Source organism: Gymnodraco acuticeps, unplaced genomic scaffold, assembly GCF_902827175.1.
Source record: "Gymnodraco acuticeps unplaced genomic scaffold, fGymAcu1.1, whole genome shotgun sequence".
Classification (NCBI taxonomy): Eukaryota; Metazoa; Chordata; class Actinopteri; order Perciformes; family Bathydraconidae; genus Gymnodraco; species Gymnodraco acuticeps.
In genome coordinates this window covers 2,547,767-2,568,198 of record NW_022992216.1, presented here as the reverse complement: position 1 = coordinate 2,568,198, position 20,432 = coordinate 2,547,767, and the positions used below count along the sequence as shown (strand labels likewise).

The 20,432-nt window shown below is 42.0% G+C and overlaps 1 protein-coding gene across 1 annotated transcript in view; it reads right to left on the bottom strand.

Moving 5' to 3' along the window:
* The window catches only part of si:ch211-212o1.2 (uncharacterized protein LOC492735 homolog), a 94,320-nt gene that overhangs the window by 26,709 nt on the left and 47,179 nt on the right, over positions 1-20,432 (bottom strand). Inside the window, 2 exon segments of the mRNA XM_034205915.1 lie at positions 1,018-1,122; positions 2,397-2,423. Coding sequence (XP_034061806.1) covers positions 1,018-1,122; positions 2,397-2,423 — 132 coding nt within the window.

The window sequence follows — 20,432 nt, the reverse complement described above, 5'->3', positions numbered from 1 at the left end:
CTTTAAAGGACACCTATCATGCTATATTTAAATGATATATTGTAGGGCCATACCTATATAAGGTATATGTATACGTTTCTGTTTTCAAAATACCAAACAGATCATGGATTTTAGCCATGCCTCATTTCGCTCTATTTGCTGTTCTCCAGCCCTATTTTTGCAGGGGGCTGATTCTGTGAGCTGCAGCTGACCACGCCCCCCTGCAGGAGAGGGGAGCGTGCTCTGATCAAGTCAGAAGAGGGGGAGAAAAATAGATCTCCGTCCTCCGTGTTTTATTATATTATTATATAGAGTCGTAGTCATTTGTTTTAAAGCTCAATAAATAACAAAGAAGACCTTTGACCGGCACTTTTCTAATTTTGTCCGGAAGATTTCAACTTTAACGGACATGTTGACCGGCGAAAAAAAATCTAACTGAAACTCTGCCGCACGGTCCCCTCGTCCCTTGGAAGAGGCAGAGAGGTGGGTGTTTGTCATCTGCTGGTGGACTAACCGGAGGGAATTACAGTGCTTGCCTCGACGGGGAGGGATTGCATTGAATTACAGCAGCGGGAGCAAACGCTTGCCTCGGGGAGGGAGAAAAAGAGCCACAGCGGAGAATAACCAGAAGGGCAACCATGGCAACCATTCGCGGGAAGTCTTCTTCGCTGCGCCACTTACAGGCCTGGCATATGTACTACAGCGTCTCCAGCGCTTTCGAGCGGCAATGGCCAGCCGTGGCCCAACCCCACATTCCCCTGATAGGTGGAGAGTTGGCCCAATAGCCGTAGTGCCACCGTCCTAACGTCAGGACAGTGTTCAAATCTGGATCAGTTTTTATCAGATCCGTTGCAGCACCTTTTTTAGAGATTTGGGTATGGAGGAAAATAGAGAGGGTTGTGTTTTCTGACACTTGGTGAGTTCCCTGGAACACCGGGGACACATATTCATGTATAAAAGACGTACAAAAGTGCATTTTGCATGATAGGTCACCTTTAAAGGGGGAAGGTTTATTTTAGCTTTCTCTCTCAGACTCACCGATGCCTAGGATGATTTTGTAGATGTGAACGGTGGAGAAGTGCAAGAGGAGGAAGGAGAAGTTGATGAAGAAAAGCAAGAGGCACAGAATCACACATTTTTATTCTGTGGCACTCTGCGTTGGTAAGTATGGAAGAGAGAAGGGTAAAGACGAGAGTGGAAACTTGAAAACGTTGTATTAATGACCTGGGTCAAAGGACCATTCCAATACAATGACTGGCTGTGTGTGTGTGTGTGTGTGTGTGTGTGTGTGTGTGTGTGTGTGTGTGTGTGTGTGTGTGTGTGTGTGTGTGTGTGTGTGTGTGTGTGTGTGTGTGTGTGTGTGTGTGTGTGTGTGTGTGTGTGTGTGTGTGTGTGTGTGTGTGTGTGTGTGTGTGTGTGTGTGTGTGTGTGTGTGTGTGTGTCCAGGGTGTTAATATGTAATCAGTCAGATGAAGACAAATGTACTCAAGGCTGCCAGGTCGTGACCTCTCATATGTGAAACACCATCGCTGACGCAGCACCAAGCCCGCATGGACACACTTGCGCGCACACACATACACAGACACAGGTATGTTTCAGGTGGGAGCTAGGCCTCTGCAAGGACAAGGCCAAACTCATAGGTCAGCAGTATTAACTAAAGGACAGAGGGAGAGGGACTAACTAAAAACTACTCATACTCTAAACTCGCACATCAGCAATAATATGAGAAAGCGATTTGAGGGGGTCAAACTGAAAACCCTTTAGCCACACGACCCTGAAGATTAGAGACAATTAATTATTGAAAACCCACTCAAACGTTACTGATCTATTCATTTCATATGGCAGAGCACCATATAATATTGCAGGGTTTTTACTTTAACAAATGCTCAGTCTATTTGGATACTTCCCTTAGTTCACTGCATTTTGTGAATTTCAACCATATTGTATTGTCTCAAATCACACACAGATGCTTTACCCTCACCCCAAGTGAGGATTGCCGCTTTAAGCTAGCTTGCTATCTAGCTAGCTAACAGCGACAATCGTCACTTAGCTAGCTCGCTAGCTAATTAGCTAGCAGCAATAGTTTGTGTTAACAAATGATAACAGCCTGCTTAATTAAACATATGGAATGATTAATGGCTTCTTTTTGGTACCAGTATATCCAACCCAGTCTCACAAAAAAACGTGTAATAACTACGTTGGTCCACAACTTGGGACGTAGTATTTCTACAAAAACGCCTCTGAAATTGTAAGATCCCTACGTTTTTTTTTCACCATTCATTCCACTGGCTGGTGTCTATGTCACGTGATCTTCAAATTTCTCCCTGCAGAAAAAAAAAAAAAGCAGAATATGACAGTTTAATGGTGGAGGTATACACACATATTGATAGATGTCTTGTAATGCACTGTTGAGGAACTTGCGACCCAATTTTTTAATCTCCGACCTTGTCAGGTATTGAACAATCAATAAATAAAGAACACAGAATTATTAAATATAAAACACAGAATTTGTGTGATTATACTAAATGATTTACAAATAAACACCACTGCATATTTACAACTGTTACACATGCTGATGTAACGCAAATGTTTCCAACTTGGGATCAATAAAGTATATCTTATCTTAAGATGATCGATGGCTACTGCCATATTTGTAAAATTTGCCTCTGAACCTTGACAAGTGCATTACATTACATTACATTGCATTTAGCTGACGCTTTTATCCAAAACGACTTACAATAAGTACATTCGACCAGGAAGACACAACCTTGAAGAAAATAGAATCATATAAGTACATCAGGTTTCATAGAGCCAAACATTTCAAGTGCTACTCAACTGGCTTTAAATAAGCCAGTCCTTTATTAGTATATAAGTGCTCTGTTAGCAGTTCTTTGTTAGTCATTCTATCGCTCGAAGTGGAGTCGAAAGAGATGAGTTTTCAGTTTGCGCTGGAAGGTGTGAAAGCTTTCTGCTGTCCTGATTTCAATGTGGAGCTCATTCTACCATTTTGGAGCCAGGATAGCAAACCCACGTGTTTTTGCTGATGGGAACTTGGGTCCCCCTCGCAGCGAGGGTGCAGCGAGTCGTTTGGCTGATGCAGAGCGGAGTGCACGTGCTGGGGTGTACAGTTTAACCATGTCCTGGATGTAGGAAGGGCCAGATCCATTCGCAGCATGGTACGCAAGTACCATTGTCTTGAAGTGGATTCTAGCAGTTACCGGAAGCCAGTGAAGGGAGCGGAGGAGCGGCGTGGTGTGGGAAAATGTTGGAAGGTTGAAGACCAGACGAGCCGCTGCATTCTGGATGAGCTGCAGAGGTCGGATGGCACATGCAGGTAGACCAGCCTGGAGGGAGTTGCAGTATTCTAGGCGTGCGATGACGAGAGCCTGGACCAGAACCTGCGTTGTTTTCTGGGTCAGATGTCAGCTAGACAAGCAGAGATGCGTGCGACGACCTGGGTCTCTGAGCGGGGAAAGGACAGAATAAATTGGGTGTCGTCAGCGTAGCAGTGGTATGAAAAACCATGTGGGCTAATGACATATCCGAGCGAGTTTATGTACAAGGAGAAGAGGAGGGGACCAAGAACAGAGCCCTGAGGGACCCCTGTAGTTAATTGACAAGGGTCGGACTCGGACCCTCTCCAAGTTACCCTGTAGGTACGGTCTTTGAGGTATGAGGTGAGGAGGGAAAGTGCAGAGCCTGAAACTCCAAGTTTTTGAAGAGTGCGAAGGAGGATCTGATGGTTCACCGTGTTGAATGCAGCAGACAGGTCCAAAAGGATGATGACAGAGGAGAGGGATGCAGTTTTGGCAGTGTGCAGTTCCTCCGTGACAGCAAGGAGAGCAGTTTCTGTGGAGTGACCTGCCTTGAAACCAGACTGGTGCGGGTCCAGGAGAGTTTGTTTAAAGACAGCGCGTTCAAGTGTTTTAGACAGGAACGGGAGGAGAGAGACAGGCCTGTAGGTTTATAACATCAGACGGGTTGAGAGTGGGTTTCTTTAGGAGAGGGGTTTACTCTTGCCTCCTTGAGACTGTTTGGAAAGTGACCAGAAGTTAGAGAAGTGTTGATGAAATGGGTGAGAAACGGTAGAATATCAGGAGCGATAGTCTGAAGGAGGTTTGAAGGGATAGGGTCCAGAGGACAGGTGGTAGGACGGGCAGAGGTAATGAGGGTAAGAACCTCACTTGGAGAGAGAGGGGAAAAGGAGGTTAGTGTGTGGGTGGAAGGAGAGTCTGGTGACCCAGCGGTGAGTAAAGGTGAGTCAGAAAAAGATGAGCGAATATCATCAACCTTTTTTCAAAGTGGTTAACAAAGTCGTTTGACAGAAGGGAGGAGGGGGAAGGGGCTTTGGGGGGGGTCCAGGAGGGTGGAAAAGATTGAAAATAGTTTTTTGGGATTGGAATAGGAAGATTGGATCTTATCTTGAAAGAAAGTGCTTTTTGCCTGAGAGATCGAAGCAGAGAAAGAGGAGAGGAGAGCCTGATAGGTTAGGAGGTCGTCTTGGTGTTTGGATTTCCACCGTTTCCACTCTGCTGCCCGAAGGATGGTTCTATTAGCACGCAGTGCGTCAATTAGCCAGGGAGCAAGAGGGGACTGACGAGCCTGCCGAGATGTGAGAGGACAGAGAGAGTCCAGAGAGGATGAGAGAGTAGAGAGGAGATGGACCCATTCAAATCCAGTTTTGGACAGTCTGCCGTGGTTCTATCCCATTTCAAGTGCTGTTCGACGCTCGGCGTAACACTCAAACATCCAGTCACAGAGCTTGAGGACTATCACGGGGTTTGTCAAGCGAAGCGGAGAGAATACTTACTTCCGGGTGTAAAATTCTCTAAAACAAATGAGCTGCTCCGACCCTCGGTCCTGACCGGTCCTGACGGACTCCAACTTGTGTTTATTAATCAAACAAATAAATAAACACAAGGATAAATATGTGTTATTGTTGAGTAAATGGAGAATTGCCCAGGGGAAAATATCTATGCCACAATTTTAGATGCGGATTTTGTTAAACTAATATGTTTGCGCTGTGGACCAACACTATAAATTGACGGGGAAGGGGGTAGCAATAAAGATAACACCATTAAACAGTTACACAACATAACAGAAATAATATCGATAGCAGCGTCCCTAGTAACCACCTTGGTAACAATGAAAACGTTGAATGGACACAATTTCCTGAAGTCATCTTCATAATAACTAGCAAACTAAAGATCATGTACATCCACTGCACACATAATCTGAAATAACAACTCATATTTCTCGCATCAAATGACATCAAAACGCATTTTAATGGCCAAACTAACCTTAAAATAGGCATTTTCCACCGAGAATAAAATGATGGTCGGCCATGTTTTTTTTTTCTGCAGGGAGAAATTTGAAGATTACGTGACATAGACGCCAGCCATTGGAAATGAATGGTGAAAAACAATGTAGGGATCTTACAATTTCAGAGGCGTTTTTGTAGAAATATTACGTCCCAAGTTGTGGACCAACGTAGTTATTACACGTTTTTTTTTTAGACTGGGTTGGTATATCCTGCCTCTATACTAAAATGTTGGGAAAAAAACTTTTTTAATTTGTACAGTACTGTGTTCACCGCAAAACAACCGTAATCCCGGCTGGTCGCGTAACATCTGTTACATAGCCAAGATGGCGATGATTGAATGTAAGAAGTGTCCAGCGTTCCACATTATACTTTTCAAACGCATATGCATATGTCTTTAGCCTTCAATCTTTGAGTTGTCCCTTTATATACTTTGTCTCTTTGTTCAGTATTGTCTGACCTATCGGCCAGAACAGGACATTTGATAATAGAATGTAAATAAACCACCACTGTTCCAATTCTAAGTAACTTTCTTTTGTTCTGTCTCTCATCACCCACTCTCCGTCACCCTTCTCCTAATCCTCCTTTCTTTGCCAGGCAAATGGCCGTTTAAAACTTTAATGTCTTCAGATCCTAACGTATCACACAGCATTAGCAGTCTATAAGAAATTCATGACTGCTTTTTTTAATAAAGCACACAGGCCTGCGAGTGTGTGCGCCTATAGGCCTGTGTGACTATGAATATGCTATCAGCCTCTCATAAGAAGGATTGAGGTAGTCATGGGAGATTTAAAATATATGATTATGGATATTATAAGGATGATCCGATGTGACCCTTCACCTTCTAAAAATAGATGGTATCAAAGTTGTGAAGAGACAGATGGCTAATTTAAGAGTAGAGTGAAGTTTAGCTTCTGAATGAGTTTGACTTCAAAAGCTTCTTCTGATTATAGCTGGGCAAAGACAATTATCTGTTAGTTTTGCCTTATTTTAGGTGCTGCTTTCTCCACACAGTTTAACTTTAAGCTGCTAGCCTGCCTCTGCACAGAAGTAACAAAACCCACCTTACATTAACTGTTAAGATAATTTTGTATAATTTGTACAAAACTCAAGAAGCAAAACAAACAATTTAATTGTTAATGGCTAATTTTCAAACTTTTACAGTATTTATTGTATCATCAACTTCCTTTTAGTGATACTAACCTAAATAAAAAAATAAAATAAAAGCACAGGGTTATTGTATGTAGAGGAGATTGTCATCAGCAGCCGCTTCTTCTTCTTCTTCTTCTTCTCCTTCTTCTTCTTCTTCTTCTTCTTCTTCTTCTTCTTCTTCTTCTTCTTCTTCTTCTTCTTCTCTCTTTTCTTCTTCTTCTTCTTTCTTCTTCTTCTTCTTCTTCTTCTTCTTCTTCTTCTTCTTTCTTCTTCTTCTTATACATACCTGTAGTAATAATATAGGAGTAAGACCATCCATAAGTATTGCAACTGCTTCCGGATTTAAGGCATACAATAAGGCAGGATTATTTGTTTTGTTTTACCTAAGGAGGTAAATTCATGTATTGACAAACCAAGACAATAAATACAAATGTTAATTAATGCTTCATATAGTCCATGTAATGTGTTTTTACACAGCCTAAGTCCATACTGAGGTTAAGCAGATCGCAGCTAGCTCTGTTGTCTCCAAGCTTCATGTGACACCATTTTCTCCACTCTGCCCCAAGGTACACACACGCACGCACGCATGCGCACGTACACACACACACACACACACACACAGACACACACACAAACTTTTTCCAACTTTCTCCAAACATACAAGTGAGCGCTTGCACACACAGAATGATGCTCCAACTGATCCTAACACATTCGCACATCTCTCTCGATTACACACACACATCCTCTGACACATACACAAATTCAGACACTCCATCTCCATCACGTACACACACACACGCACAAACACACACACACACACACACACACACACACACACACACACACACACACACACACAACACACAAACACACTGTGCAGGGCCGGGGAGCAGTGGGGCGGCTGTCAGGTGATGTGCGTCAGTCCTTGGATCCTCCGGCTCCCTGGTGAGGGGAAGGAAACTAGGACAGGCCTCCGCAGAGCACACACACAGTCTCTCACACACACACTCTCACACACACTCTCACACACATAAGCCCTTGTCCCTCAGGCCATGGCATTGCTGGATATCACACACAGCTACAGACAGACACACAAAAACGGCTTCTAAAAGCATGTATGTATGGACGGACATATGTTAGCATGTTTAAACAGTGAACACTTACCAAACTTCTCATTCTACAGCACACACAACCCATTTTCACTAGGCACACCAAAATTAAAGACATATTCTTACATACACGTAAACACAAAGACAATGGTACACACACACATCTACACACACTCTTAGGGCCAGAGCAGCGCACTCATTAATATTGTTCTGACAACAACTGGCTCCCCTGGCAACCTCTCTGCCATCGCTCACCCAGCAGCACCCCCCGCCCGCGAGCGCGCACGCGGGTGTGCACAGGGATTTAACCTGGGCGGAGCCAGGGGAGGGGAACGAGGGGTGCTAATAGGCTGAAATTAATCAACGCCGGCTGATTCGCTGTCTGGGGAATGAGTGGCGGGCAGCCGGCAAGCAAGCAACACATCCTGAATACTAATAGACTCACGGAGAGGGGAGACAGAAAGTAGAGCCCTCTGACTCTCTCTACTGTCAGGTTACAGGAAACTGAGTGAAAATAAATATACAGTAAGAGCAATGTTTCACCTAGACTTACAATAGAATGTAAACAAATTGAAAAAAATCGTTTGGCACAGATCAGCACTACTGAAATGCAGCCTTTATATTTTATATACACAATACTCCACCACAGCTTCTTTGAGATACTTCTCAACAGAAAAAAATCCTTCAGACTAACCTGGAAACATTTGAAACCAGAACAGTTTTTTTTGTTTATTTCTGCAAAAAACGGGATCAGAAAGATTTAAAACCATTTTGCAGTTCCTAATTGTTCGAAAAAACACTAAAAGCTGAATCTAAAGTTATTTTCCTTCCCTAAGCCGAGTCCAGCCGTGACTCTGCAGCAGCGGCGAGCCCTCAGAGAGGGCCTAGAGGGCCTAAGATATTCTACAAAATAATATTTAAAAACATTAAAAAATATATATATATTTTTTTTATATTTTTGTTGTTGTATTTTTCATTAGTTTTGCCAAAAATAACTTGATTTAATTGTATTTAAAATAACATTTCCAAATAAATAAATCTTTAGAATCTGCCTATTCAGTTTATGTTGGAATGTGAAGGGTTAAATGAAATAAGCTCCTTTAGCCATCTCTGCGAGTTACTGTGAAGAGACGAGCTGTTGGAGGTCCTGCTGTAAATTCACAGAGGGCCCGCTATAGTAACTGAACGAGAGAGTAATGTCAAATGACAGTACAATTGACCAATCATATCTTCCCTCTAAATGGGTGGGTTTTATTATCGCGGACTTTATGACAAGTTCCGCCCGCTGTGAAGCTTTTCTTGTTTCCATATCAACAACAACTTCCTGTCAACAGCGTAAACTCGCCTTCAAAATAAAAGCATACCAAATTACACTTAAGACATACAACTGCAACGAAAGTAACAAACACAATGCAATATCCTTTTCAATTTCAAAGATCACAAATTGGGTTATTTACAGGTGTTGTTTTGTGTGGTAGAGGGTCGCTTTCATTGATGTGTTTTGCACCCCGGGCCGTTGTTTTGAAATTCCGCTGAAGTATACGCTGTGACGTAATAAATCTTTTTTTTTTTTTAGAGGGAAGGGGTGGGGGTCAGAGGGCCTAGGTATAAAGGTCACGGCTCGCCACTGCTCTGCAGTAATGCAGCAAATTAGTGGCGGGGCTTAAGAAAAATGCAAGTGCATGCCGAGACCCCCGGATGATATCTGTATTCTTGTACTCCAGTCAGGCCATTTTGGCATCATGCGCCACTCAGCAACAGGACCCCGCCTAAAACACTGTATAGAGTTGTCTTTATACAGGCACATCCATGCTTTTGACAAGCCACATGTAGAAATGTAACAACAAGTCCTCCAACTCATACGACCAAATGGGTCGATTGTTTAAGCCCTTATTACGACCAAATATGTCGTTTGTTCAAGCGCTTAATACGACCTATAATTACGTTTTAAAGTTGTCGGCCTCTAGTGCTCCCGTTGAATGCAAACGTTACAGATGGTCGTTTATTCACAAATAACCCTCTCTGTAAAATCCTAAATTGTAGGATAGTTTGGCCATTAAAACGCTTTATGATTAGATTTCTAGCGAGAAGTATATATTGTACTTTTAGAATCCACGTCCAGTCGTTATGTAGGATCTATAGTTTGATAGATATTACGAAGATGATTTGAGGTTTCGTCAGGAGAACGTGTATATGCGGCAAGCTTCAATGTAAAGTTACGGGTTGAAAACAGTATTTCTGGTCTCGACGTTTTCATAATAAAACCAATGATCAAATGATTTAACAGTGATATCTGCAGTACTCATCCACTAAAAAACATCAGTTTATCCTAGTTAATTATACGACATTAATTGGTTTAAATTGTGTACAATGCTTTTGTGTTTTTCCCATAGGGTTTTCTCTTTCGATTCTGAGAGACACATTTCTTTTTTCAGAGGTTTTGATAGGCTAAAATCACGCCGCAATGCACGTCGGGATATGGTGTTTATGTGATATGAAATCGGAAAACATTTAAAAAAATAATAATAATACTTTATTCCGAGTGTTCTTGCTTTTCTCTTTGAAAGTCATCACATAACGGCATTGTAATACACGGTTCGGCTGCATTAAATATTACATATCTGCCGTAGATATGTATTTATAGAGCCCTGATCAGAAGACCTTTTGACAAACTGGAAGAGATGCCACCAAAACTGAATACGTGACGTGGACCATAAAATATCAACAATTAAACAACATCTTCCATTTCTTTTCACACAATACGTCTCCTTGCAGTATCAACACTAATTCGGCTGACTTTTATATTTGATCCAATTAGTAGATAGTCTGTATTTACACCATAACGGTGCACAGCTGATAGAAAGGGATTTTTTTTGTAGTTTTTAAAGATATTACTGATTTTCTGAACTACCTTTCCAACTCGTCATGCAGTTGACTGTTACAGGTCTATAACAGTTTATGGTACAATGCATAAGCTTCATATTGAGAGACTGAAACTGTATTTTCCTTTACCGTTCTGTTTTAATTTCACAATAAAGTGAATAGTCATATTATGTTTGATATTATTATGTTTATTAACTAGACCACTGGTCTAAACCGTACCTCCTAGTGGTTAAAGCACGTTATTGAATTTAGTTGTTGAATAAGTTTAATTTTTATGAAAACATTTAAATATTAAGAGTAGCCTACATACAAAATAGGGGTCAATGATAGAAATATAGAATAGAAAATATCAAGAAGATACTGTAGTGATCTCTACAATAAAACAGTTTAGTGCAGGACGTCCAAAGATATTAACAGGAGGATGTGCAAAACAGACAAACTGATAAGGCTGAATTTTACTCAGGTGTAACGAAAGTCTGATTTAAGGGTTGTTTATATTTCACATCATTAATCAGAATCTGCAAAGTAACAAAAATAAATGTAGTAGAGTAAAAATACCAGGTTGACCTCTGAATTGTAGTGGAGTAGAACAAAGTAGTACATGCTGCTGTAACAAAAACATTTCCCAAATTGGGATTAATAAAGTATCTTATCTTAAGATGATCGATGGCTACTGCCATATTTGCTAAATGTGCATCTGAACCTTGACAAGTGCATGTTTCAGGCTTATCAATTAACAACAGGAGGGGTCACAGACATAAGACCAGCTGTTAAATAAAGCTCTTCTGACCTTAGCTGTCATGTGGGTATATTAATGCTGCCCATTATGGGCACAAGCAATTTTCACCCATGTATTAATTATATGTTTTAAATTTGATAACACCAATGTGTTTCGTATCCCCTAAACCTCCAGGGATGTATACAGTTTAATACTGGCAACTTCTAATTGTGGGAAATACGAAAACGTCTTATAAAACTACAATTCCCAGTAGAGACTTGCCATAGAACATGTTGCGAAACACACAATAGCCAGCATGTGTAATTCTGTGGGGGAGGGCTGGGCTGGACCTGTCCAAGTCCAGTTTTGGATAGTCTGGCGTGGTTCCATTCCATTTCAAAGAGCTGTTTGACATTCGGCGTAACCTTGTCGCACTGCCACTCCAACATCCAATCACAGAGCTTGAGGGCTAATCACGGGGTTTGTAAAGCAAGGCGGATGTTGTAGTCCCAAACGATAGCTGGGGATTCTGGGTAGTGTAGTGTCTTCGGAAACTCTGTAGTGTCTAAACTCCGAAAAAACTATTTGTTTCTCCGAATCGAAGGTTAAAAACACAAAAGCATTGTACACAATTTAAACCAATCAATATTGTGTAATTAACAAGGATAAACTGATGTTTTTAAGTGGATGAGTAATGGAGATCATTTGACAGTGTGGGGAATACTTCCGGTTTTATTATGAAAACTTCGAGACCGGAAATACTGTTTTCACCCATGCTAACTTTACATGGAAGCTGCCCCATATACAGTACACGTTCTCCTGGCGAGACCTCAAATTATTTTCGTATATCTATCAAACTGTAGATCCTACACATCCACTGGACGTAGATTATAAAAGTTACAATATACACTTCTCGCTAGAAAATCTAATAAAAAGCATTTTAATGGCCAAACTATTCCACAATTTAGGATTTTCCAGCAGGGTATATTTGTGAATAAACGACCCTCCGGAGCGTTTGCAATCGACAGGAGCATGTTGTTTCTTACACGACCACTAGAGGTGCTACACTTTAAAACGTGACTCTGGGTCGTATTTAGCTGCTGAACAATCGACCTATATGGTCGTTTTTTGTAGGACAGGCTGAAATGTAAATACAAATAAATGATTCTGAAACTTCCAACTTGACTACTCATTGTTAATTGTTTCCAATGTTCTTGTATGAACTTTATACACACTTTTCAAACCTGTAATACATACCATTTTGATTAATAATGCCTAATGTTGAATTTGAACAAAAATCTTGTTACTTTTACAACACTTTTTGTTACAAAACGGTTCCATACTCAAATTTTCTTGGTCTCATTTTTGTGCACACTCCCTCTAAAAATGTTGCAAATATAATTCCTTCAAAAGAAAAGGTACTAGGTTGCTGGTGTTACCTTTACGTGGGCATGTTGAGGGGCATGACTGGATAATATGAGATATATCATCAACACTTAAAATGAATGATGAAATTGAGGATTAAATAAATAATAAAAAGGTCTTTATAACGGAGGCTGAACTTATTCTACAAGTAAAGAGATGCGTCATTATATTACTGTATGTACTGCTGTATACACCTATAAAACAATATGGCCACCAAGGACATACTCCTTTGATAAAGTGGGAGAAAAAAATACGTTTTGATGACCAAGTGAACACAGCAAGGCTCGAAACCAAAGGTGAAAACACAAAAACAGCAAACAACAAGTGAGCCAGACACACTCTCACACTGATAAACCACCTACTGAGCTTCTGACAAAAAGGAAGTAACACACTTCAAACAGATAGCCAGACAGCGGCCCAAACACCGAGTCACACGCCTCAACCACGCCTTTCTCTGCTTCCTCTCCCCTCCATCACTGTCAGTCTGCCTCTGAGATGTGTTTACGAACACTTACTCAGACTCATGTATAGACTGCTAAAACATTAGGCGCTAAACAGCAGAGGGTGATGCCGTATGTACGAACAGAACGCTGCTACTCTTTTCATTCTCCGTCTCTCTTTCTTTGTCCCCTGGTTTGCTCTCTATAGGCCGTCTTCAGATGGGACTCGAGAGAGTGAGTGGGGGGAGAAAGGGGGAGAAAGAGAGAGATGTGGGTGGTAAAAGTGGGTCATATGCTCAGAGAGAACGAGAATGAGAAGAGGGGGAGACAGAGAGCGACGAGGGACGGAGACACTGAGAGAGGATGACAGTAACAGGGGAGGATGGGGTGAGAGAAAAAGAGACACAAAGAGGGTGAGGGGGGGAGAAAGAGGGGAGGTGGAATTCCCTTGTTCAGAGGGAGTGGATCAGTCACAGGCCTCTTTCCTTTCATCTGATCTCAGTGGACCACGGAACCTGGGACACACACACAACACACTCATTGGCACACACAAAACAAACATCAACTCAAAGTACACACAGATGAAGAGACGACACACACACACACACACAGACAGAATGTATGTCTTTATATGCATGCTCACACAAACACCCCTGCCAGACAAACTTAATAAATACATTACCCTGAAGATTCAATAGCAACAAAGAGAGGAATGTGGCAAATGAGATTCAGTAACTGCATACCGACACAATGGCACACACACATATATGTCGACAAACAGATGCATACATCTAGACACAATAGCACACACACATTTTAACCCACATGAGAGCCAGTGTAAGTAGGCCCTGCTCCAGCCTCCCTCCCCTGTGGAGACAAAAAAAAAGGGATGGACAGATCCCATCATGTGTGTGTTCCTTTGTGTGGGAGTGTGTGTGCTGCTGTATGCCATCACCTCATCTCCTGGGCTTTCTGCTACCAACATATTCATCTGTGGCCCTCATAAGGATAATTACACACACACACACACACGGATACACACACACACATACGCTCTTCTCTTGCGTTGGTCAAGGTCAGCAGCAAAATTCTGCCTTGAAGGCTCGCCTAAAGCCATAACCACACTGTGTGTAAAGTGTGTGTACAGTGCACGTGCTGAACCTGTGTGCGCATTATTGTGTGTGTGCTGTGTGCATTACCTTTGTCTGGTGAGTGGGCTGATACAATCTAGATCTGAATCAGACAGACATATTTGATCATAGATATGTAGCCGCTTAATAGGTTTGTTATTGTATCTTCCAACCAAATGGTCCTTCACAGTCATTCTTTTTTTTATTGCCTTCAAAGCAAGAATCTACAAGTGTGGTTGGTTGGTTGGTTCCTATTTTCATACGGTTCGATTCTGGTTACTCGAGGTATAAGGGCGTCAGGAGAGGTTTATAAGTGGATAAACTTATTTGTACTGGTACCAGTGCTGGTCTGGTACAATATACATGTAAGATTATATTTTTTATAAAAGATCTACACAAATATGATACTATATATATACCCAAAAAAATGTGCAGTGCAAGAAGTTGCAGATTTCTAAAATTCAAATAAGGGTGCAGTATGTATAAGTTGTTTATGGTTATTAAAATGGAAAATAGAGTGGAGTCTGGTAAAGAAAAAGAAGAAACAAACTATGAAGCTGTGAGTTGTGCAGGGTTATAGCTGTTGGCAGAAGAAGTAGTAGTAGTGGAAGTATTATTTATTTGCTTTTGAGTTAAGCTTTTTTATTATTTTCTCATAAAAATGTGGGTTGTAAAAACATTTTGGCACCCTGAATTTTAAAGTCTGTGTGCCTGTGCATAAAAGTATGGAGCCCCTAAAGGGACATGGAAAAAAAAGAAAAAAAAACAGAGAGAGAAAAAAAAAGTCAGGATAACGGGTTTGTATCTCGTGCGCATGAGATACTAACTCGTGCGCACGAGAAACTAACCCGTTATCCTAACTTTTTTTGAGAAAGTTACCGATGCACCAAGGAGGAAGTGGAACACACAGGAGACAACCATTTCACTGCAGACTGTTAGGCTATGTTTACGTGGGGAAATGACAGTGCATACATTATTTGAGATATATTTCAAACTCAGACTTAATTTTATTGTCACGATCACAGGTACAGATCAGAACCCAATAGCACGACTCAGATGCAACCAGTGTATAGCAATGTTCAGTTTATTCAGGTCAGGGACAGGCAGGGTCAAAACCAGGAAATCCGTCAGACAGGCAACCAAAACCAGACAGGGAGCAGGCAGGAACTCGAGATCCGTAAAGAGGCAGGCAGGGATCAAAAACCGGGCAGGACACAAATCTAGGCTAGAATACAACACTCACTGGAGAGCTTGGCGGAAATGACAAGACAATCTGGCAAAGGACAAGTGATAGTGAGGTGGTATAAATACTGTGGAGTGATGAGGGAATGAGTAACAGGTGAGGGGAAGGGCTGGGGAGACCAGCTGAGGGAAGTGAGCTGATTACAAGGGCCTGGAGGAAGGTGGGATCTAAAATGACAGGAGAGTTTAGATGAGCCACCAAACAAACAATAATAGAAGTGTCTAACTCGTGACATTTATGGGCATTTCAGCCAGGGGTGTAGAGCTATTTGTTTAAGCACCGGATTGGCAAAACAGGAGAGTGTGTAAACCAGTCTGCTTTGATCTATGAATTAATGTTTCGTGACTCTCAGAGAATCTGCTGCCCGCAGCTGTTTTAAAGGGCAAACAAACATTCAGAAACACATACACACACAGAGCCAGTGGCGGACTGCCCATCGGGACGAATCCCAATGGGCCGGTACCGAAGTGGGCCGGTCGGGCCACTAGGTCCACTGTTCTCCCCCCCCCCCCCCCCCCCCCTCCGTTGTCAGGTTACGTGGGCTGGGCTGGGTGAGATTCCCGGGATGATTTTTAGTCCCAGTCCGCCCATCATGCGCCTTGGTGACCGGACATCTCCTTCATAAAAACTAATGAAAGAGGGATTCATCGGGGCTGTGTGTGTGTGTGTGTGTGTGTGTGTGTGTGTGTGTGGTGTGTGTGTGTGGGTGTGTGGTGTGTGTGTGTGTGTGTGTGTGTGTTGTGTGTGTTGTGTGTGTGTGTGTGTGTGTGTGTGTGTGTGTGTGTGTGTGTGTGTGTGTGTGTGTGTAGTGGTGTGTGTGGTTAAGACGTAACAGCCTGTGGTCACTTTTTATAGCTGTTCAATGAAGGTAAACACAGAGTAGGCGGTGCGTAAAACTCTTTGAGCGCTGGTGCTGCTCTTCTCTGAGTTACACGTCCCGCTGCCTCCTGGAGTGACCATACAACCCTGGCCAAAATGTACTTAAAGTGAAGTCCGAGTACGAAATATATCTCATAATGTATGCACTATCATTTCCCCACGTAAACATAACAGTCTGCAATGAAATGGTTGTCTCCTGTGCTCACGAGAAAGTATCTCGTGAGCACGCAAAACTTTCTTGTGCGCACGAGATACAAACCCGTTATCCTGACTTTTTTTTTCTCTCTCTGTTTTTTTTTTTTTTCATGTCCCTTTAGGGGCTCCGTATAAAAGCATCATGCACCTTTTAACATTATTATATAATCTTTAATATCACAATCTCCATTTTTTTTATATCACAAAAGGGTTGGTGAGCAGGCATAGGTCACACATACACTGCTGACTTAGCTGTAGTACAGTATGGCCGTACAGACACCGAGGTCACAAGAACAGATGCAGACACACAGACAGACCGACACACACACACACACAAACACAAACCCAGACTACTTGAGTTGCTGACCCATGGTTCACAAAGGTCAGAAGTCACAAACCTTCTGAGCATTTGTGTCACACGGGCTGTACTTGGCTCCGACCTGTGTGTGTGTGTGTGTGTGTGTGTGTGTGTGTGTGTGTGTGTGTGTGTGTGTGTGTGTGTGTGTGTGTGTGTGTGTGTGTGTGTGTTTGTTGTGTGCATATACTGTATACGTGAGAGAAAGAAAAGGCCAGCTTCTTCTGTGATGCTGTGTGTGTGTGTGTGTGTGTGTGTGTGTGTGTGTGTGTGTGTGTGTGTGTGTGTTGTGTGTGTGTGTGTGTGGTGTGTGTGTGGGTGTGTGTGGTGTGTGTGTGTGTGTGTGTGTGTGTGTGTGTGTGTGTGTGTGCGCGTGTGTGTGTGTGTGCGTGCGTGTGTGTGTGTGTGTACCTTGGGGCAGAGTGGAGAAAATTGTGTCACATGAAGCTTGGAGACAACAGAGCTAGCTGCGCTCATACCGTGTTCTGTTCCAGTTAGTGTTTACTTCCTCTCTGTCGTCTTCTTCTGGTGAGTTATCTGACGTCCAGCACTCCGCCTTTTAACCTAATTTCCTTTCTCTTTCTTGATCCGCTAAGAAAAATAGTCCGTTGTTACCGTTTGAACTACGTAGCAACGGCAGGAACTGCTTTGATAGCGTTTTTGAGGAGCTTTTTGATTACAGATTTGAAAATATCGTTGCTTGCTTTAAAAGTAGCACACTTCATGATGTCAAACCTTGGAAAGTATCTAGATATCCCTGCCCTAATGCCAAAGTAACTGGCAACTGAATATGTTTTGCCGTTTGATGTCTATGTCTGGACCGCTCCGATCCGCTGTTTTCTTGTCGCTCTTGTCTTGTCGCTCTTGTCTTGTCTGTTTTAAATGCAAACTGCCTGCAGATCTAGATCTTTGAAAATATGTTGAAAATATGTTGTAGATAGTGATTTAATTAGAAACATAAAAGGTGAGTTTAAATTTGAATGGTTGAGAAATCAGAACTTCCCCTTTTGAATTTTAAAATGTTGATAGCCATTTCTCCTGAACACACAGACTTATACCATTGCTATTTAAGTCAGTTAAACAAAAGAGTGATTTAATGGATGAAGTGATATTTGGTTGGCCGGGCTTTCACAAACACTCCGGTGCTGCAATGATGTCTGTGTGTGTTTAACGGGAACAGGGTGACTTATGAGCAGTCAGAGCGAGACGAGCTGAAGGGGGTTCAAGATCAGTATCGCTCTTTAGATCGCTTACAGCCACTGATAAGATCCTTAAGGGCAACTCAACATCACACACACACATGCACACGCACACACACACACACACACACACACACACACACACACACACACACACACATAAACACACTGTTATTTTATATACAGGACACACATGTCAAGAAATAGATATATGGCAAACACATTTCAAAAACATAAAAGCTTCTCATGTGACAAGACCTGCCTCACAACATACAGAAAGGAGAAGAAAAAGAATGTGAGAGAGTAGGATAGGAGGAGAGGAGGGAAGATGAGAAAAGAGGAAAGAAGATGATCAGAGAAGAGGAGAGTAAAGGACAAGTCTAAAGGAAAAAAGGAGATGAGAGTTGGAGAGGAAGAGACAAGAGGAGGAGATGAGAGAAGAGAAGGGGAGAACAAGAGAGGAAGAGTGGAGAGGAGGTGAAAAAGAGGAGGAGAGGACTAAAGGAAATGAGAGGGGAAGAAGAGGAGTAAGAGGAAAAAGAATGAAGGAAAGAAGTGTAAAGGAAGAGGAAGAGAGAAAGAGGGGAGAGGAGGTGAGGACTAAAGAGGACAAGGGAAACAAAGAAGGGGGAGAAGAGGGGGAGGAAGAAAGGAAAAGGAGGAGAGGATTAGAGGAAGATCACAGAGGAAGAGAGAAGAGGAGAAAGGAAAGGAAGACATCATTAATAGAGGAGAGAAGAGGGGAGGAATATAGGAAAGGAGAGGAAGGTGAGAGTAGAGAAAAGAGAGAAACACGAAGAAAAGATGAGAGGAAAAGAGGAGGAGGGTGGAAGAGAGGGGAGGATATGAAGACATCCTGTACATGAGAAAAAAGAGGAAAGGAGATAAAGAAAGGCAAGGAGAGGAGGAGAGTAAAGAGCAGAGGAGAGGCAGTGAGCGGACCGTGACACTTCAGACATACGGGAGGACCGAGGAGAGACGAGGGGAGGATAGAGAGCGGGTGAGAGAAGCGGAGACACAGAAACAGAAGCCACCAGCTGTTTGTCCATCCTCGCTCGGCCGTAATGAGCACATGTTTGGCTCGATGGAGCGTCGCCAACGCCTCATCTAACTTCTCCAAACTCTAACAAGCCAAACCGCTATTTAGATTGACCTCCTACCAGCGTCCAACCGGAGCCAAACAACTAAGCACATAACAGCGTGGCGCTCCCTTAAATGGACACTTTGACATTTTGAATCTTAGCTATTTATTTTTCTTCAACAGACACTTCTCAGCATGTGGGAAGCATTTCTGCTTTTAACTTTTCATAAAATGGCTCTGCAGCATTGTTAGCGTAGCTGAGCACATCTTCCACTTGCAGCCCGCTGTGCCCTTAGCTTATAAGTCATTTGGAGACCTTGTGGAAACACGGAAATGCACACACAACCATATTTTTCTTTATGATTACTGCAAGGAAATCAATGAAGACTCATTTTAAAAGAAAAAGAAGTAGCGTCCCACCCGGGATGGTTTTATAGCGCACTGAAAAAGTTGATCTAACACAACATTTCACCATTTTCTGGTTGACAGTGGACATTGTTATTCATTTAAAAAGAACTTCTGAAGAATATTTATCGATGACTGAGGTCGTTATTAAAAAAATAAGATAACACTGACAGTTGTTTGTTGTCCACAGCTGACGTTAAACTGACCGGACTTATTTCTGCGGATTGATATCACTGCACATAATCCCTTCTTGGCAACAGTCTGTTCTTCTTAGCATCGGTCTGTTATCAAAAAATAACAGACCTCTGGAATGCCCTAATTGACCAATCAGAATCGAGTATTAAACTAAGCCGTGTAATATTGCGTTATAACACTAACTCTGCAATTAATGACAACCCTGTTCAACTCCACAAGAGTGTTTCATTTTTAATTTGATGTCAGTGAAAAAGGATCATGAGTTGCAAAACTATTTTTTGAACTTTTAAAACCGTAGCAAAGTTAGCATGACAAAGCTCGTCTTAGGTGCCCTAAAATGAACCTTTATTTAAGAGAGCCCCAATAAATCTGAAGGAGAAGCCGGCAACGCTCAAATGTTTTACTGTTTGATTTATTTTACGGTTTTACTGTTAGTTATTCAGTCTTTAACAGACCAGTTTATTTATGATTTTGAGTCAGACTTAGATGTGTAAAAAAAACAAAGTCATCAAAGGGATTTATACATCTGATTTATACAGATAAAAGTGTACAACTGATGCTTTTGAAAAGTTTAAGCATCACAATTAAGGTTCAGTATAAATGTCAGTGGGGGCAGGAGCTCCAACAAGCCGTTTAGGACAGAGATGAATACACATACTATACAGAGATGCTGTATGAGAAACCAATGTGAGTTTGGAAAATTGCACAATATAAATATATTCTA